The sequence below is a fragment of the Passer montanus genome, unplaced genomic scaffold (genome assembly GCF_014805655.1).
Source record: "Passer montanus isolate IOZ18808 unplaced genomic scaffold, ASM1480565v1 scaffold71, whole genome shotgun sequence".
Classification (NCBI taxonomy): Eukaryota; Metazoa; Chordata; class Aves; order Passeriformes; family Passeridae; genus Passer; species Passer montanus.
This window is the reverse complement of record NW_024372259.1, coordinates 3,694,649-3,711,673: the sequence shown is the minus strand read 5'-3', so window position 1 is coordinate 3,711,673 and position 17,025 is coordinate 3,694,649. Positions and strand designations below refer to the sequence as shown.

General features: G+C 54.9%; 2 protein-coding genes across 3 annotated transcripts; one reads left to right on the top strand and one right to left on the bottom strand.

Moving 5' to 3' along the window:
• Positions 1 to 789: 789 nt before the first annotated feature.
• On the bottom strand, positions 790 to 11,949 carry VAMP4 (vesicle associated membrane protein 4). Its single transcript, XM_039730267.1, has 7 exons — positions 11,704 to 11,949; positions 10,444 to 10,490; positions 10,104 to 10,142; positions 3,308 to 3,408; positions 2,715 to 2,794; positions 2,494 to 2,545; positions 790 to 1,478 (listed from the first exon to the last, which is right to left on the bottom strand). Exons 1-7 carry the CDS (start codon positions 11,767 to 11,769, stop codon positions 1,450 to 1,452), a joined length of 414 nt encoding a protein of 137 aa, XP_039586201.1. The 5' UTR covers positions 11,770 to 11,949; the 3' UTR covers positions 790 to 1,449.
• A 142-nt stretch (positions 11,950 to 12,091) lies between these two features.
• MYOC (myocilin) lies at positions 12,092 to 16,508 on the top strand. Of its 2 annotated transcripts, none has more exons than XM_039730265.1 (3): positions 12,092 to 12,740; positions 13,093 to 13,212; positions 13,298 to 16,508. In XM_039730265.1, exons 1-3 carry the CDS (start codon positions 12,257 to 12,259, stop codon positions 14,080 to 14,082), a joined length of 1,389 nt encoding a protein of 462 aa, XP_039586199.1. In that variant the 5' UTR covers positions 12,092 to 12,256; the 3' UTR covers positions 14,083 to 16,508. The 2 variants fall into 2 exon arrangements, with proteins under 2 accessions (XP_039586199.1, XP_039586198.1); XM_039730264.1 differs by having other exon boundaries at positions 13,295 to 16,508.
• The last annotated feature ends 517 nt before the right edge of the window (positions 16,509 to 17,025 follow it).

Below are 17,025 nucleotides of genomic sequence, written 5' to 3'. Positions count from 1 at the left end.
ATTCCCACGTGGGGAGATCAGCTCCAGCAGAGGGGAAAAGCCCTGTTTATGTTCCAGCTGTGCGAGGCAGACTGAATCACATCCAACCCTCCAGGCTGCCCTGCTCACTCCTAACCCCCTCCTCTGCATGGGGCAGCACTCGGGTGGAAACTGTACAAGGTCCTGGGGGCAGGGTCAGAGGACGAAGCTGGGACTTGGCACTGGAAATTCTCTGGGGCACCATTTCCCCTCTCCAGAATCATTTCAAACACGTGCCTAGCAGGACAACGCTGCTCTCATCAGAGAAGCCCAAAAAGAGAACCAGAAGAGCTTGGGTCAGCTGAAGTGCCAGGCTCAGGGCTGGAAAGGAGAAGGCTCCCTTTTCTTCTGACAGAAATGCCACCAGCACTTGAGACCAAGGCTGGCAACAGCCGAACCACCACAGTCCCACCCTTGCATAGAGGAGCTCAGGTCCTGTTCATTCCAGCACAGGGGTCCCCAGAGCCCCCCAGTGCCCATGTCTGGAAATAATCCCCACCCCATTGGATCACAAGGAAGTAAAACTGGCTGCCATGCAGGACCACGACCAGCACATCATGGTGAAGGGCTCTGAATATGAACTCGGCTTCTCCACTGTGGGTGGTGTCAGGAGAATTGTTCTCCAGCTGTGTCTTTATGTAATCATGCTGCTTGCTGGGTTTTAAACACATTTCGTACTTTTGGCTAAGAACACATAGAAACAGGGACTCCCAGCCTCAGAACCCTGACTGTCCTCCAAAACTTTACGAAGACGTGCAAAAACTCCACATGTACAGTCAAAAATAGGTTTACTGGAATGTCTTTAGTCACAGCTGTAAGCAGCAATACTGAAAACACTGAGCTTGTGCATTCCCATGGCAGGACCAGAAAGTCTTCTGGATTGTAAAACCTAATTTCACTTTTTCTCTTTTCTTTTTTTTTTTCTTTTTGAACAAGAGAAAAACAACACCCTTGCAGTTGTCCTCAAAAGAATCAGTTCCCTATAATGGCATATTTCCCTTCAGACATTTATTCCCTCCTCTTCTCTGATTCAGAGTCCCCTCTGCCTTCCACAGCAGGCAGCAGGGAGCTGCTCAAACCATATTATTATTATAATTATTATTAATATTACAACTCAACCATATATACAGATAGACTGTAGGGGCAAGTAGCCAGCTCCAAACCCAAACCAGAGACCCAGAATTCCACAAAACACGTGGAACTGGGATCTGAATCTTGTGTTATAAAAAAACGCCTGACAGCAGGACAGGTACTTGACTGGAAAAGGGTTGTTTGGTAGTTCTTCAAACACTCCCTTAGAGCTGGCTGCTTGCCACCACCTCCTGCTCCCAGGAGAGAAAACAACTTCCAGGTTATATACAGATATCTCACTTAAATTACACAGCAGATGGGATATCCCAGAGGCAGCTCCCCGAAGCCTCCAGCTGCCTGTCAGGATCGGTACTTCAGCACTATGGGCACTGCAAAACACAAAGAAAGCAGCTCTGAGCACACACCTGCCCCTGCCAGGGAGTCCCCCCATCTCTGCAGTGACAAACCCAGCAGCTGCAAGCAGAAGTGTGCTCCCAGCTCCCAGCTCAAGCAATCTGCTGTACACACACATGCTAGACAGCACATCCTGCACATCCTGCTACCTTCATCTCCTTCCAGCTTCCCAAAACTAAACCAGATGGGATTTTCCATCAGTCTCTCTCTCAACCCTGCTGCCAGCTTTGCCTCTCCCACTGCGGGCTGTGTGTTAGAAGGACAACAGGACACAAGGGCTTTGCTGAAGGAACAAGAACAGTTACAGAGCTGCCCCTGGAGTCTTCAGTGGGAGGAAAACCCTCCAGAGCCAGTGGCACACAAGAGCTGCACTGCCATGCTGGACTGCCTGGATCCCTGGAGCATGTCATTGTGAGGCAGAGGGATCAATTATTCCTGCCTGGAAGAAACATGCTCTGGTCATTCTGAGCTGTTTGCTAGGAAAAGCAGTGACAACCCTGCTCTGGGGAGCTCCAGGTATGGCAGAGAGCAGGGGAAGGGACCAATGGCAAAGCCACAACAGCTACTCAATGGAAATTAGGCAGCACATAAACTTTGGGGAAGAGCATTTGTACACAGCAGGCTCACTGCAAGGTGGCTGATACATGTAGAGATGTTTCTGGAAGACATTGCTCTAGCCTGAAACTTTCCCATGTACTCCCACCTGCCTTGGGATCAGTCAGTGCCAAGCCTGGGTCAGTACAAGGCTGGCAGGGCACTGCTGGCTTTCTCTGGTCACAGTCAGCAGGGCTTGGCTGGAGCCTGCTCCTCTGTGTGGAACAGGAGCACAGAATGCTCTGCAGGCACCCCTTATGGTGACTTACAGCAGAGTGGAGCCCAGGGGTGGCTCAGGCGCTGTCCCTCAGGGACAACAGCACCACAGTGTCACTCCCAGCATGGAGTGCCACCCAGATGTCCCTGCCATGGCTGGGCTGACGTGGAGCTACTCACCGATGATGACGAGCAGGAGAATGAGCACCACCATCGCTATGATCGCCTTCATCTGCAAGAGCAGCACACAGGCACCTGACACAGGGAGCCTCAACCTGACAGGAGGCCTTTGCTCCCAGCGTGCTTCCAGCTGGGAAGCAGAGCTGCTCCACCTCCTCCCAGGGGCAGCAGGTCACCACCCTTCCACAACCCCAGCCCTGCCCGTTGCCCTTCTTGCTCACCTTACAGTCTCGCCACCACATCTGTCTCCGGAGATGCTTGGCTCTTTTGCTAAAAGCTGCTGCATTGTCTGATAAACTGTCTGTTAAAGGAAAGAAAAGAGTCAGTTCAGTGGTGCACACGCTGTCACAGCACCCACTCACCTCTTCTAACTCCACTAAGTTCATGCAGTAAAAGACCCAACCACAGCATGATTCACCAAAGCCACAGCAGAGTCAATGTGATGCCCTTCACCAGAGCACACACAGGTCCCACTGTGCTCCCTCTGTACTGGCTGCTCTCTGAGGACAGGAACGTGCTCTGCAAGCCAGTGGACAGTGCCAGAAGACAGACCAATCTACCTTCACTTGAAGGACCAACTAGATCCCAGCACCCAGACACCTCCAAACTAATGCCTCTGCACAGGGCAGCAGGTAAAGTTGGAGAGAGAGTCAGCAGAAAGTCAGATCTGCAGCCCAAGGCTGAGCAACACCACTCTCAGCAAGGACAGAAATGTTATCCCAGGTCTAACACGAGGTGCTTCCAGAACTGAAGCAGGTTAAGCCAGCCCAGCAGCCAGGGAAGCAGGCCAGCAGAGCTGAGTTTGACATCACACCTGATTTATCCTGCAGGTCGTCCAGCCGCTCGCCCCTTTCGATCACCTTGGTGATGTTCTCCTGCATGACATCGATGACTTCATCCACCTGGTTCTGCACACTGGGGAGGGGCAAAGGCAGCGTGAGGGGCAGGAGTGAGCACCAGGGCTGCCCAGCCTGGTGGGATCTGAGAGCTCACCCACAGAAATGAAAGGGCACAACAGTGGAAAGAGCTGGATGGGATGCAGAGAAAGCCAGAGGCATGGCATGGTATGGGGTGGATCTCTGGCAGTCCCAGGAAGGGCAAGGGAACACAAGGGGCTCAGAGAGAGGACTGAGAAGTCAGCAGACCCTCTCTAGCACCTTTAACAGAAATGCAGTATGAAAAGGCACTAATTGCTGTTGGTGGGCACCTCTGCTACAGAAGAGCTCTCAAAGGGGAAAGAAGAAGTATAAAAACCATACCTTATCTTTCTACATTTCATAGAACTCCACATCACACCTTTGCTCAATAACTTGGGGTGAAATTAAATCAGTTCCCTCCTCCAGGAACTGGGTTACTAAATTAACCCACTCTGCCAGGGACATCAAGAGGATAGCAAGGAAATGGCTGATATGAACTAAACCAAGTTATAATTCATCTTCTCCTAGGTTATGCAACTCTGTGGGTAGCCTTCAGTGAACAGCAGCCTAAATCACACCCGTAGGGTTATTAAAAATGTATTTATTCACTCCAGAAAAAAAAATACACTGGCAAGAGAGAAAAATTTTCCTGGTGGAAAAGTACTGCTCCATTCTGGTTTGTATTTTGGAGCTAATACGCGTTTTGTTTTCCTGGAGATAGAAATGAGGATTTTCTTGAGGCCTGGGGGATAATACATTGTTTGAGACATGCCGTTCCCAGAAAGGCAACAGCAACAGCAGGATCTTGGAGGCAACAAAACAGAAATAGCTCCAGAGAGAAACAGCGTATCCTCCCCCAAGGCCCACGAAACTGGAGCCAACACAGACTCAAGGCCAGTCACTGGGGCACTGCAGAACCAGAAACAGGGCTCTGTCCTCGCCACCATGCCTCTAATTAATTAATTAATTAGAGACACAGGTTCACACTGACCTGTTTCTCTACCAGCTACATACCTCTCACCAAGCAGAGACCTGTGCTGATGAGGAGCAGCTGCAACCAGCAACAGTGGTCACAATACTTGCTCACATTTGCTTACTGTTCCAAATACAGGTGAGAATAGTCATTAAAAGGCATTTTCCTCCCCTGAAAGCTCTAGGAAGAGTTCCACATCTCTAAATATGAAGTGGTTTCCCATCTTAGCCTTGCAGGTTGAGCTCCTCAGCACCATTGCACTGTGGCTTCCTGAGCTAGAAGAGCCAAGCAACTCCTCTGAAATTTCTGACTCAACAGCTGTGATAAGGCACATGCTGGACTCCAGCAGCACATGTAAAAATTTGCTTTATTTAGGACAGCATAAGGAACCCGCCTTCTCTGCTGCATCTCAGTCTGTGGGAGCAGCATCTCTGAACCCACCTACACCATGTGGTGGCAGCTCCCGCCTTCCACAGTGCCAGGAGCTCCTTGTCTGGAGGGGAAGGGCACAGACAATCCCCAAAGACCTCTCACAGGAGCTGCCCTGTGCCCAGGAGCCTGCTCTGATCCCCTGTTTGCTTTACAAAGCCCGAGGTGAATGGCAGAGCTGTTGGCAAAGCTCGGAAGGTGGCACTGAGGATGCAGACAGGAAACACACGGCAGTGCCCGGGGGAGCCAAGTGTCCACCCCACACAGGACACACAGCCCATGGCCCTTCCCTGGGCACTGGGTGACAAGCAGGCACGTTCTGCAAGGGGCTTTCCTCACCTTGGCACAAGTCCCAGCTTGGAGCTGCCAGCAATGCAGCTACAGCTTGGGGCGAGAGGAAAAGCACCAACATCTGCTACCCCAGATGAGCCAACTTGGCAAAACCTCTAAGCCTCAAACATGGGCTTCACACGCAGGAGTCTACAGTTACAGTATGTAAATGTTTCTAAAATCATTTTCTGGCTTGAAAATAGAGAGATTTCCTCCCACAACAGATTTGTCACCAAGTTATCCTGGTACAACTAACAAGTGGGAGCACACAAGGTTACAATGCATCTAGGAACTTGCACAGCAATGCAACACCACCCGTGTCCTTGCCAGTGCAGGGCAGGGCCCTGAGGGGGGCTGCTGCAGTCCTGGGGCACCCCAAAGTGCTGGAGGCAACACAGGCTGGTAACTTCAAGCTGCTGTGGTGGTTAACAGCATTTGGGGGACAGCTATGGAGCACAGACCCTTACTGCCCAAGCTGCTTCTCAGCTTCCTGTCTCTTCTCACTTGAGCTGCTGGCAAAATGCTAAGGGGCCTTGTTACCTGCCCAAACCCTGGGCAAGCTGTCAGCTGTCTCCAAGAGAACAAGCATTTCACAGATGAAGAATGGAGGCCAAAGAAATCAAGGCTTATAAACTCCCACAAATGTTGAGGTGCTGACTCCTGTGGACACAAATGCATTTGGGTAGCACAGTTGGCCATCTGCCACAAATGTTGAAGTGCTAACTCCTATGGAACACAAATGCATTTGGGTAGCACAGTTGGCCATCTGGGGGAAAAAATCAACAAAACAACAAAGCAAAGAACAGGAATGAAGAGGCCAAGCCAGGGAAATACAGACCTCCACACAGCACCTTAACCAGACCTTTCTTTCTGCTCTCTCCCACCCTTCACTGCTGCCTCTCCAGGAGGGGGCTGAAAAATGCTCAGCCTGTATTAGCCCAGTAGGTTCAGAACAAATTCAAAAATTCCCACTAGTAAAAACTAAACAAAACAAAGCAAAGAACAGGAATGAAGAGGCCAAGCCAGGGAAATACAGACCTCCACACAGCACCTTAACCAGACCTTTCCCTTCACTCTCTCCCACACTTCACTGCTGCCTCTCCAGGAGGGGGCTGAAAAATGCTCAGCCTGTATTAGCCCAGTAGGTTCAGAACAAATTCAAAATTTCCCACTAGTCTGGTATGCTTGAGGTAGGAAACTCAAGTCACATCAAGAAGAAAATATTTTCTTGCTTTATTTGGCAAGAGGGAATGAGTCCTCTAACACAAAGTGTATTTCCTGTTGGGGAGCTACGGGCTTTTGACACATACACTTCATGTGCTTTACTCCTGCCAGATTTCCAAGAGAAATAAAGTGGAATAAATACCTGCCAGGAAAGGGAGCAAGACAAAAACATGAAATAGGTCTCCCACGACCTTATTTCTTACTAATTACTGCAAGTCTGATGCTTTTAACAAGGACAGCAAGTGTACACCATCAAAGCAACGAGATCCAGTGGCACTCAGCTTGCTTTAGACTCCTCTCTTCTTGTGCTCTGCTGTTCCAGAGTGGGAGGGATAAGCCTTTCCATTGTGGCCAGCCTGGGTTAGGTACTGAAAACCTGCCTGGGCTGGTCAGGGTGCTGGGCTGCATTCTCCAGACACTCTAAACAGCCTGTGCACACACCAGGGCTGTGCTGTCCAAGGCTGCTGCTTGTCTCCAAGCTGGGGTTTGCAGCCAGCATGACACTCCAGTTTTCCACCCCAGTGATATTAACAGTGTGTATTTTGGTGCACATTCCACCCAAACACCCCTGGTTGTGGCAGCCACCCAGGGAAGAGGGAACAGGAGGAAGAGCCAAGGCAGATGGAGGGTACAGAGGCAGGAGGCTGCAGAGCACTCCCCAGCTCTCTGCAGAGAGCCCTGCTGCTCCCAACAACGGGGTAACAGTGCTGAACCCCACCACAAAGCCGTGGATTGAAGGTGCTGCTTAGTCCCAGCTGGGAGGAAAGCAGCAGTCTATGCTTCCCTGAGGCCTTTCAGTCACTGAAAGGAATTACATCCAACAATGATACCTGTCAACCTGGTCTTGGTATCACCTTCAGATGAAAGCCTGGACTGTGGCCTCCCTGAGGCCTTTCAGTCACTGAAAGGATTATATCCAACAATGATACCTGACAACCTGGTCTTGGTATCACCTTCAGATGAAAGCCTGGACTGTGGCTGGGGTTCACTGCACAACCTGCAATGAGCCCTGGGAAGCTGCAGTCAGCTCCTGCCTCAGGAGTTCAAACCATTCCCCAAACCTTCCCCCTGCTCAGGGCCTGCAGCCAGCCAGAGCCACTGGGGCTGGCAATGCTGATCCCCCAGAGCTGCACCATGGGGGATTCACAGAGACCAAGAGGCTCTTGGGGAACCCAGCACTGTGCTGAGCCTCAGCAGCAGCACGAACAAGAACCCAATGGCACAGTTCCCTGAAAGCACAAACATCAGCAGTAAAGTGAGTCAAACAGTGCAGAAAAGGGGCTGATTTTAGCAGAAATTTTGAAAAGATGGTCTGTGATGAGAAGCTCCTTTTCCAAAATAAAGAAATCCAGCTGGAAGATGAACATCCCAGCTTCCCTTGAAAAGACTCTCATGCACACATTCAGCACTTCTTCCAAAGCCTCAAAGCAAAGGCAGAGAAAGGAGAACAACTCTCCCTTACCTGTTCTTTGTGCCTTTGGGGAAAAGGATAAAAGCCCTTCAAAAGCTGTGCTTCAGCTCCAGCCCACCCTGGGCATGGGAGGCCTCAAAGGGAGACAAAGGGACCCCACGTGGCCTCTCAACTACCAGAGGAGAGTCCACCCCAACCAAGCAGCCTCCAGACACATGAGGACAAAGCTCAGCTTGAAGGGGACTGACACTTCCTCCTGTCACTGTTGCTGACTGTCACTCACCTCCTTCCCCTACAAGGTTAGCAGCGTTCCCCACAGCTGAGCCAGCCCTGAGGGTCTCTGCTGCCAAACTCCACCCTGACCCAATCCATCCCCCTTTCCTGCCAAGGACAACGAGGAAAACTTTCCAGTCTTGCCCCTCACATTTAACATGTTCCACACCTTTGCTCCCATAATCCCTTTACTTTTTCCTCTGCCCAATCCTCCACCCAGTTTCCTTCTACGCCCATCTTCACACCTCGTTCCTCCAGCCCCACACTTCCATAGCCTCTCCAGCTTTGCCCAGCTATGCCTCAGCTCTCCAAATGCTCCAATTCCTCCTTAAAATGTCTTTTCCTTACAGTTTTTCAGCAGCAACCCAACCCTTTCTTTGTTGAAACAAAGAAAACTGAGTCACTGTGAGGTATTGATCCCTACAGCACAAGGGCTGAACTGATCAGAAACTTCACAGTGATTTCCATGACAAGAAGTGATGGCTGCATGGTGTAAGTGCTTATTAAACAAAGCAATCAATGCTGATGAGAGCAGAAAATAAATTCTGGTTAGTAACAGATGCTCTAGATGCTCCATAGGTGTACCCCTTGATAGCCCAAGGGACATATTCCGTGCCACATCCACTGTATCCAGGCAATCCCTGGCAATGGACAAGCCTCCTGTGTGGGCCATTAGTCACATCACACCTCTGGATCCACCAGCTCCTGGCTAAACGCTCCTTTCACTTTTCTTCCTTTTCACAGGTGCCCTGTCCTCCTCTACCTAAGGCACTGCTCCTTTCTGCCAGGCTGAGACAGGCAAGAGAAGAGCTCCTGTGTTCTCCCAACAGGGAGCACAGCAGACACTGCAGGTGCTGTCCAGCAGAGGAGGCTGAAGGATGGACACTACCCCATCTCTACCTTTCTGTGGAGGTGAGACCCCCTCAAACACCCAGTTCTCAGCCTTCTCACTCCCTCCAGATCATGCCCCAGAAGGGAAGCTCCATCCACACTGGCTTACTCCAAAGAGCAGTTCCTCCCTACCAGCAGCATCCTCACACTCTGGGGGGAACAGAGATGCCCTAAAAACTCAGGGTGCAGCCACCTGTGCTCTGCCTCTTGTGCAGCTCAAGTGTCCTTCACCCTCAAGATAACAAGCACAGCCTAATGCTGATGGTGGCAGTGAGTCACCCCAGAGCTGTGCTGGCTTCTTCCTGGCATGGAAAAAATCCGTAACCAAGAGCCACACACAGGCTGCAAACAATGAACAGCCTGAACAATGCCCAGGCAGCAGTCCCCACACAGATCTCTGTCCTGGCTCCACACACATCAGCAAAGGAACACAGACCAGAGATCTGTGAGTAAGCCCACACTTGTGATTAAGTACCACCATAATATCCTTCACAGGAAAAACTGGAGCCCTGACTGAGCTTCATCCAGGAAATGACTCGATGGGAGGAGGATCCAGAGTGATCACTCCTTCCTTCTTGCCCCACTCCTCCTCTAGCTGTAATGGTTTCCTGTTTTCCAGCAGCTTTGACCCCAGTGAGTCACTGCTCATCTCCAGGTCACCTATATCAGGTTTTTAGCTGGAGAAGAGGATGCCAGAGCACCAGCTGCTGCCCAAACCCCACGGTCTGGTGTGTTCCTGACCACTTACTTTCTTGAAACATTAAGGAGCATGTTACAGGATGAGGTAACAAAAGCCTCAAAAATCAAAAAATGATGCTAGAAAAGGTTAAAATTCAGGGTTAATGCTGTAGATAAAGAGCCTCACAAAATCATGGAACAGGTCACCACCAGAACACAGGCAGGGCTTCAGAAACTCCAATAAGCTACTGTGATGTAATGTTATCCCTTTACCTCTCTGAGCACACAATTTCTTTACAGGCTGCATCAAAGCTAAGATTTCCTTTAGCTGTGGACACATGGGGTAGGACAGGTCAGTTAGAAGAACACAGGCACAAGGAATGTTCATATGAGCTACACAGAAATACTCTGACAAGACAGCAGCAGGAGCTCCCAGTGACAGAATAAATCATTATCTCTGTGACACTAAGCAACAACAACTTACTGCCTGATCTTGTCATTCCTGGGTCCAAACGGCTTCCTCCTGCAGGCAGAAAAGAGCAATCAGGACAGGAGGCACAATGAAAACATGTTTTTAAACCAGACCCAAAAGATCTGAGGAGAGAACCAAAACATTGTGCACAGAGAATTGTTTCCATACCTCCCATCAGTCCCTCCCACGTCTTAGGATCCATGGGACACCTCACTCTTACAAAAGGTCACACCTATTAATTCATGCTCAAGGCCAAGGCTCTGGAAGCACATCCCAAAGGAATCAAAGGTTTTCATTCCCAAGCCCCCAGTCTCAGAGCTGCAGGCAGGTATGACACTGCATTCCAACTCACAAGAAAAAGTCTTCCTCTTCATCTGAGTCTTCCTCCAGCAGGTTCCTCTGCAAACACAGAAAAAACATTTCATTAATAAGCAACCACCATTTCACACCCACATTTCCAGCTCTTAGGATGGGATCAGCATCCTCTGACTGCAGGAAGATCCTCTCTGCTCAAGGGACAATCCCCAGCTCTGCACCCAAAAGCATCAGATCACCCACAGACACCCCGGGCTGTTCCATCCACACGGGAAATCAGATCCACTCGATTTGGAGGATGAGGTTTCTCCACCATCTGATGGCACCGATTGTAAAAGGGATGACCACAAGGGAACCTTGGGCTAGAGGGCAGAGCAGTCTGGCAGCTCCTCTGTTTCACCCCAAAGGGCTCCCCGGGACTCCCCTTTGCTGATCCACTACACTCCAGGAGAGGATCCAAAACCTGATTTTTAAGGGGAACCCCACAATCCCACAGAAGCCTGAATGTTCCAGAGACAACCATTTCTGCTTAGGGTCAAAAACAATCAGGAGGGGGAGGTGACACACTAAAGCTGTGGGCCCAGGGACCCAGCAGATGGTCCTTGGGGTACCAACAGTTGCTGCTTTCCCATGTGTGGATCTGGGCTCCCACCTGGCCTGATGCTCTGATGGTGCAGCTCACCTACATTTCCATCCTGTCACACTTGCTCAGTCAACTCAAGCAAACCTACAACACCGTGCAATAGTTCCAGCCACTGCTTCCCTCAAGGGAGGAGCAGCCTGCTCGGGGCAGCTCAGGCGCCCGGTCTCGCTGGCAGCTGTCGGGAGCTGCAGCAGCGCTTCCGACCACAGCCTAAAGCAAGCTTGACCCCAGCAGGTTAAATCCACTTCATCCAAACCAGGCAATCGCTGGGACCTGTACTCAAAGCCTGGAAGTGAAGGGACCATGGTGACAGGAGAACAAATCAGCTGTAATGGACAGGGTGACTTCACTCAGCTCCTTCAGCCAACGTGGGCAGCAGAGCCAGGCCGTGTCCCTGCCAGGCTCTGCGGAAGGGCAGGAGGCTGGAGCACCCCGGCATCCCCTGGCCGTGGATGCGGCATGAAGGAGCCGCAACAGGTTCCCCAAAGAGCCGTACCGGGGCTGCTGTGCCCCACACGGAGCGGCTGGCGCTCGGACAGCCCTCACGGCCCGCGTGAGGCCTGGGCCCCGCGGCTGAGGGCTGCGGCACAGAGCCGGCCAGGGCCCCGCCGTGGGCACCGAGCCCGCCGAGCTGCAGCACAGAGAGGCACTCACCCGCTCGCTCTTCACCGAGCCCGTCACCTCGTCGTCGTTCAGGTGCCGCTTGAATTTGGGAGGCATGGCCGGTCCGTGCCGCGGCTCTGTGCCCGGGGGAGAAGCCTGGAGGGGAGAGCGGGAAGCGCGGGGCAGGCCCAGGACGGGACCCGCCGCCCCCGCGCTCAGCGGGCCGGGCCGGGCCGGGCCGGCGGGAAATGGCCGGTGCCGGAGAGCCCGCTCACATCGACCGCCCCGCCCGCCGCGCCGAGCGCCGAGACACCGATGGCGGGCGGAGACACGACCGGCAAAGCGGGCGGGGCCACCCCGAGGCGGGGCGGGACCGGCGGGTTCGCTTCAGGCCCCGGCCCCGAGCGGCCCCCGTGGGGCTCGGCCCCGGGCCCGCCCGCCCCTGGCACACGGCCCCGGCCCGCGGCCCCTGAGGCGGCGGGGCAGTGCCGGTGCCCGCAGGCATCTGGAAGGTTCGGCTCGCCCGCCCCCGCCGCCCCGACCCTCGTGCTCTATAAATGCGGGCGGCGGTGGCCGGCGCGCTCAGAGGGGCGGCGCCGGGGCCATGCTGGGGGTCTGGCTGCTGCTCTGGGGCTCCGCGGCCCTGGGCGGCCGGGCGGACACCGCCTTCCTGCGCCGCGCCCATGACAGCTCCGGGCGCTGCACCTACTCCTTCACGGTCGCCAGCCCCGTGGAGGCCGCCTGCCCCGAGGCTGCCGGCGGCGTGCCCGAGCTGCGCGCCGAGCTGGTCGCCCTCGCCGCCCGCCTGAGTCGGCTGGAGAGCCGGGAGCGAGCAGCGGCGGGCTCGGGGCCGCGGGGAGCCGAGGCGGGCGGCGCACGGGACCCCCAGCAAGTGGAGGCTGCGTACGGCGAGCTGCTGCGGGCCAAGTCCCGGCTGGAGGAGGAGAAGGGGCGGCTGGAGCAGGAGAAAGAGGAGCTGGGCAGGCGGCTGGAGAGCAGCGCCCAGGAGCTCGCCCGGCTGCGGGCCGCCCGCTGCCCCCCCGGCAGAGAGGGGCCCGGCCGGGACACGCTGCGCGCCCCCGCCAAGGGTAAGTGCCGGGGCCGGGAGCGCTGTGCGGCCCCCGTGCTGTGCACCGCTGCTGCCCCGCTCCTGGGGAGCCTGCTGGGCTCAGCCTTCTCCCGTTGCCCCATACCTGCCTTCCTGCCCCGCAGCTGAGGGGCCATGTAGGGCACCGTGCTCACCTGAGCTCGTAGGAGTTCCCGCAGAGAGCACGGTCACAGATGTGCCCTGCTGCAGAGCGAGGGGCAGCGGGCTCCTGCCCAAGGCTTGGGCATTTCGGGGGCAGCAGCCCGGCCCGGAGCCCCCGAGGGCGGCCGGAGCAGGCGGGCGGGGAGGGCGCTGGCTCAGCCCCGCTCACGCCGTGCCTGCCCCCGCTGCAGCGCCGCGCTGGGAGCCGCAGCCCCTGAGCTACCAGGAGCTGCAGTCGGAGAGGACCGAGGTTCCCGTGTCCCGGCTGCTGGAGGAGGCGGCGCTCGGCCGCCCGGGCAAGGAGGACGCAGGTACGGGCACGGCGGGCCGGCCCCGCGCCCCGCTGCTCACCAGGGGCTGGCGGTGACCGCCTGTGTCCCGTGCTGTCCCCAGCAGGCTGCGGGCAGCTGGCGTGGGTGGGAGAGCCCGTGGTGTTCGGCCGGGCGGACTCCATCGCGGGCAAGTACGGCGTGTGGATGAAGGACCCCGAGCCCGTGCCGCCCTTCACCCGGGACAACACCTGGCGTGTGGACACCGTGGGCACCGAGGTGCGCCAGCTCTTCCAGTACGAGGAGGCCGAGCAGCTGGCCCGGGGCTACCCCGCCAAGGTGCACATCCTGCCGCGGCCCCTGGAGAGCACGGGCGCCGTCATCTACCGCGGCGGGCTCTTCTTCCAGCCCCGCCAGTCGCGCTCCGTGGCCCGCTACGACCTGCGGGGAGAGACCATCACGGCCGAGAGGGAGATCCCCGGCGCCGGCTACCACGGGCAGTACCCCTACTCCTGGGGGGGCTACACCGACATCGACCTGGCGGTGGATGAGACGGGGCTCTGGGTCATCTACAGCACTGAGAAGGCCCGGGGAGCCATCGTCCTCTCCAAGCTGGACCCCGAGACGCTGGAGATCCGTCGGACCTGGGAGACCAACATCCGCAAGCGGGGGGTGGCCAATTCCTTCCTCATCTGCGGCACCCTCTACACCGTCAGCAGCTACTCGGCGCCCAACGCCACCATCAACTTTGCCTACGACACTGCCACGGGCTCCAGCCGGGCCCTGAGCATCCCCTTCGAGAACCGCTTCCGCTACCTCAGCATGCTGGACTACAACCCTGCCGAGCGGCAGCTCTTCGCCTGGGACAGCTTCAACATGGTCACCTACCCCGTGCGCCTGGCCCGGCCCTGAGCCCAGGCTGGCCGTGCGCCCGCTCAGCCCCCGGCACCTGCTGCGTGCCTTGGCACCCTGCTTCCCTCCCCATGTCCCTGGCACAGCCTCGGGGAGTGCTGGGGGCCACAGCCACGCAGCATTGTGCTCAAGTGCAGCAGAGAGAGATGAGAGCCAGGGAAATGCCTCTCACCAGCCTTGGGGAGTTTCGGATGGGTCACAGCAGTGACCCCTGAGCTGCTCCAGCACCTCCCTGAGCACCCAACCTAGCCGCTAGGGAGGGCTCAGGCATGGTGAGGGCTGGGCAGAACAGGTGGTAGAAGGGCTGTGCAGGAGGACCCTGCTTTAAAATAAAGGTTTTTCCCTAGCTGTGAGCAGCGATCCCCTCTGCGGGGTCAGGGTTTGTTGTTTCCAAGCTCCAGCCCTGCAGAGCTCTCATGCAGAGATCCCACAAGCTCCACTGGCATCCCACACTCCCAGTGCCCAAGGGCATCCGGGAGCTCAGCCACCTCCAAAAATCATCGACTAGGCTTGAAAGCAGCAGAAAATACAGACACACATTGCACAAGCCTTGTTTTATTGAGGAAGAAAAGAAAGCAGCTCAGAGAGCAGGGGTGAGGAGTGCTGGCAGAGCGTCCTGCAGCCGGGGGGCCTGTCAGTACCCAGCCCTTCCAGCTTTACAGCCATCCCAGGCCAGCAGCTCTCCCACAAGCAGTCCAAAACATGCTGTTTTATCTGTTTATTGTAGAAGGCTTGTAGGAGGAGGCTTCTTTCCCCCTCTGGCATTCGGGGCAGCAGCAACCACATTCCCCAGGAGCTGCACAGGGTCCTGGCCCAATAAACGCTGCCCAGCACCTCTGCTGCCTCACACCTTGTCTTTCCAAGCCTGTTTTCCAAGGAGTGTGGTGGGCTGGTGTCCCTCTTGATGCACCTGTAGGCTGAAGGTGCTGGTGGGGGGAGCTGTAAAGCCTTGAGCAGGAAAATGCCACATTTTGGAAGGCAGCTTCTGACAACAACACAGCAGGTACTGGAGCAGTGGGAAAGGACAGAGAACACGGTGGGACACTTGTGATGATCACCTGCAGCTCCAGGGATTTTCAGTGAGATGCTTCACTCCACTGCTGTTCTCCTGACACTAACACTCTTGTCCCAAGAGTAGCAGCACTGTATGCTTGCAAATCCATGAAGCATTTGGTTTATCCATGATCCCCAGGCCTTATTTTGGAACAATACGAGGTGGTTGTAAAAGGTGAGATGATAGTGTAAGGTGTGTTTGGTGAGCTGCAGGGGGGAGCCCAGCACACAGGGGGAGGAGGATGAAAGACCCATTCCTGCTCCAGAGCCAGGCTGGGAATCTCACCCGAGCCAGGGCCAGTGGAGGTGGCCAGTGATGGCCCCAGGAGGGTCAGGAACACATCAGCCCTGTCACTGTCACACCCAGAGCTGGGGAGCCCCGGGGCCAGGGCAGCATCTGGGGGAGGGCAGGGGAGAGCCAAGCAGGCAGCAAACCTGCCACCAAGGGTAGAGAAAGGCATTTCTGCCCCGCAGCTCCCGGGGTGAGCCAAGGCCCGAGGGAAGGCAGGGTCTGAGCCGAGCCCCGCAGCAGCCGCGCCTCGCTGAGCGCAGACAGCGCTGCCCCTCCCCGCGCCGCGGCTGTCAGCCCGCGAAGTCAGCTCTTAATTGACTGAGAAAATAAAGGAGGACAAGCCAATGTACACAGGATTTCCAGAGAGCTGGGCTGGAGCTGAACAGCGCTGAATACACTGCTTTACTTAACAGGCTTTGGGAAAACAAGGCCTCCCTGCCCACATCCCAGCAAGAAGCCAGCCTGAACCCAGGGGGGTTGCTGGATCTGGCCCCAGTCACATTTAACCCCCCTCTGGCTCTTGCCCTGGAGAAAAGTTATGACCTTTTCACAGCCTCAACATTATTAAGGAAAAAAACCCCTGAATTTCCCCAAACAAAATTGTTGCCTAATTTCTGGGAGTTCAGCACAATTATTTCTGATGACCAGAGTCCTAGAAAAGAGATTACAAACCAAATCCCACTCAAATTAAAAAAAAGCAAGAGCTACTCCAGTGTAAATAGCCAGGAGCAAAGTTATCTGATTAAATGTCATAAAATATTCAATCAACCTGGGTCAATGACTGAAAGCTCCACCTGGCCTCAAAGGCAGCTGGCGTGGTTTGGGGTTTTGGAGAGGCACACATCAAACCTGGGTTATTTGGAGGCACAAAATGCCCAACATTTACTTTAATTAAACTTCTGCAGAAATACTCCCCTTGTTCTGCTCTGAGCACAAAATAGTCCAAAGCCTGGTACATTCCCACAGCCGACTGTGGGAAATTCCTCTGACTTCCGAAGGGCTTTATTACTGCAGAACTGAACATGAATCCTCTCAGCAGTGCTTACCTTAAAAATAGAACACTCTGGTGAATGAGTTCTCATTTTTGGGGTGTCCTTTAAGATGAAACAGGCTGAAGACAACCTCAAAGCAGGGAAACATCACCACAACTCAGTTACTTTTATAGCACATTTCTAGATGGAAGTGTCCACATTCAGTGCCCCACGTCCACCCTCCATTCCAAGCAGTGTGCAGCTGTGCTCACAGACCCTTGTGAAAAAGGTGATTTACCTCAAGCATGACCTGCTCAGAGGTTCCTTCTGCCCACGGCACAAAATCCATTTGTGGATTCCAGCACCTTTGATTTACTCCATATTGCTGCAGTTTCACCCTGAACAAATCCATCCTGGGCAGGAAAGGACTCCAGCTCCTCTGGTGGCCCGAAGCTGCTGCTTCCCAACCCACCCCAGGGCTGGCAGCAACACCTCTGACCAAAGGTCAACCTGCCCAGCTCCAGGTGTGCTTGCAGAGCCAGCCCAACACTCCTGGCTGCACCCTCCCTTTCCTCAGAGGTGCAGAGCCAGCCAGCACCTTCTCCCCAGCAGGAATCACTTCCCAGA

Excerpts from the sequence above, each read along its gene's own strand:
- MYOC (XM_039730264.1), top strand. The coding sequence starts at position 12,257 with ATGCTGGGGGTCTGGCTGCTGCTCTGGGGCTCCGCGGCCCTGGGCGGC. Across the intron at positions 12,741-13,092 it reads GCTGCGCGCCCCCGCCAAGG|CGCCGCGCTGGGAGCCGCAG; the intron begins GTAAGTGCCGGG and ends CCCCCGCTGCAG. Across the intron at positions 13,213-13,294 it reads CCCGGGCAAGGAGGACGCAG|CAGGCTGCGGGCAGCTGGCG; the intron begins GTACGGGCACGG and ends TGCTGTCCCCAG.
- VAMP4 (XM_039730267.1), bottom strand. The coding sequence starts at position 11,769 with ATGCCTCCCAAATTCAAGCGGCACCTGAACGACGACGAGGTGACGGGC. Across the intron at positions 3,409-10,103 it reads AGGAATGACAAGATCAGGCA|TGTGCAGAACCAGGTGGATG; the intron begins GTAAGTTGTTGT and ends GCCCCTCCCCAG. Across the intron at positions 2,795-3,307 it reads CGACCTGCAGGATAAATCAG|ACAGTTTATCAGACAATGCA; the intron begins GTGTGATGTCAA and ends TTCCTTTAACAG.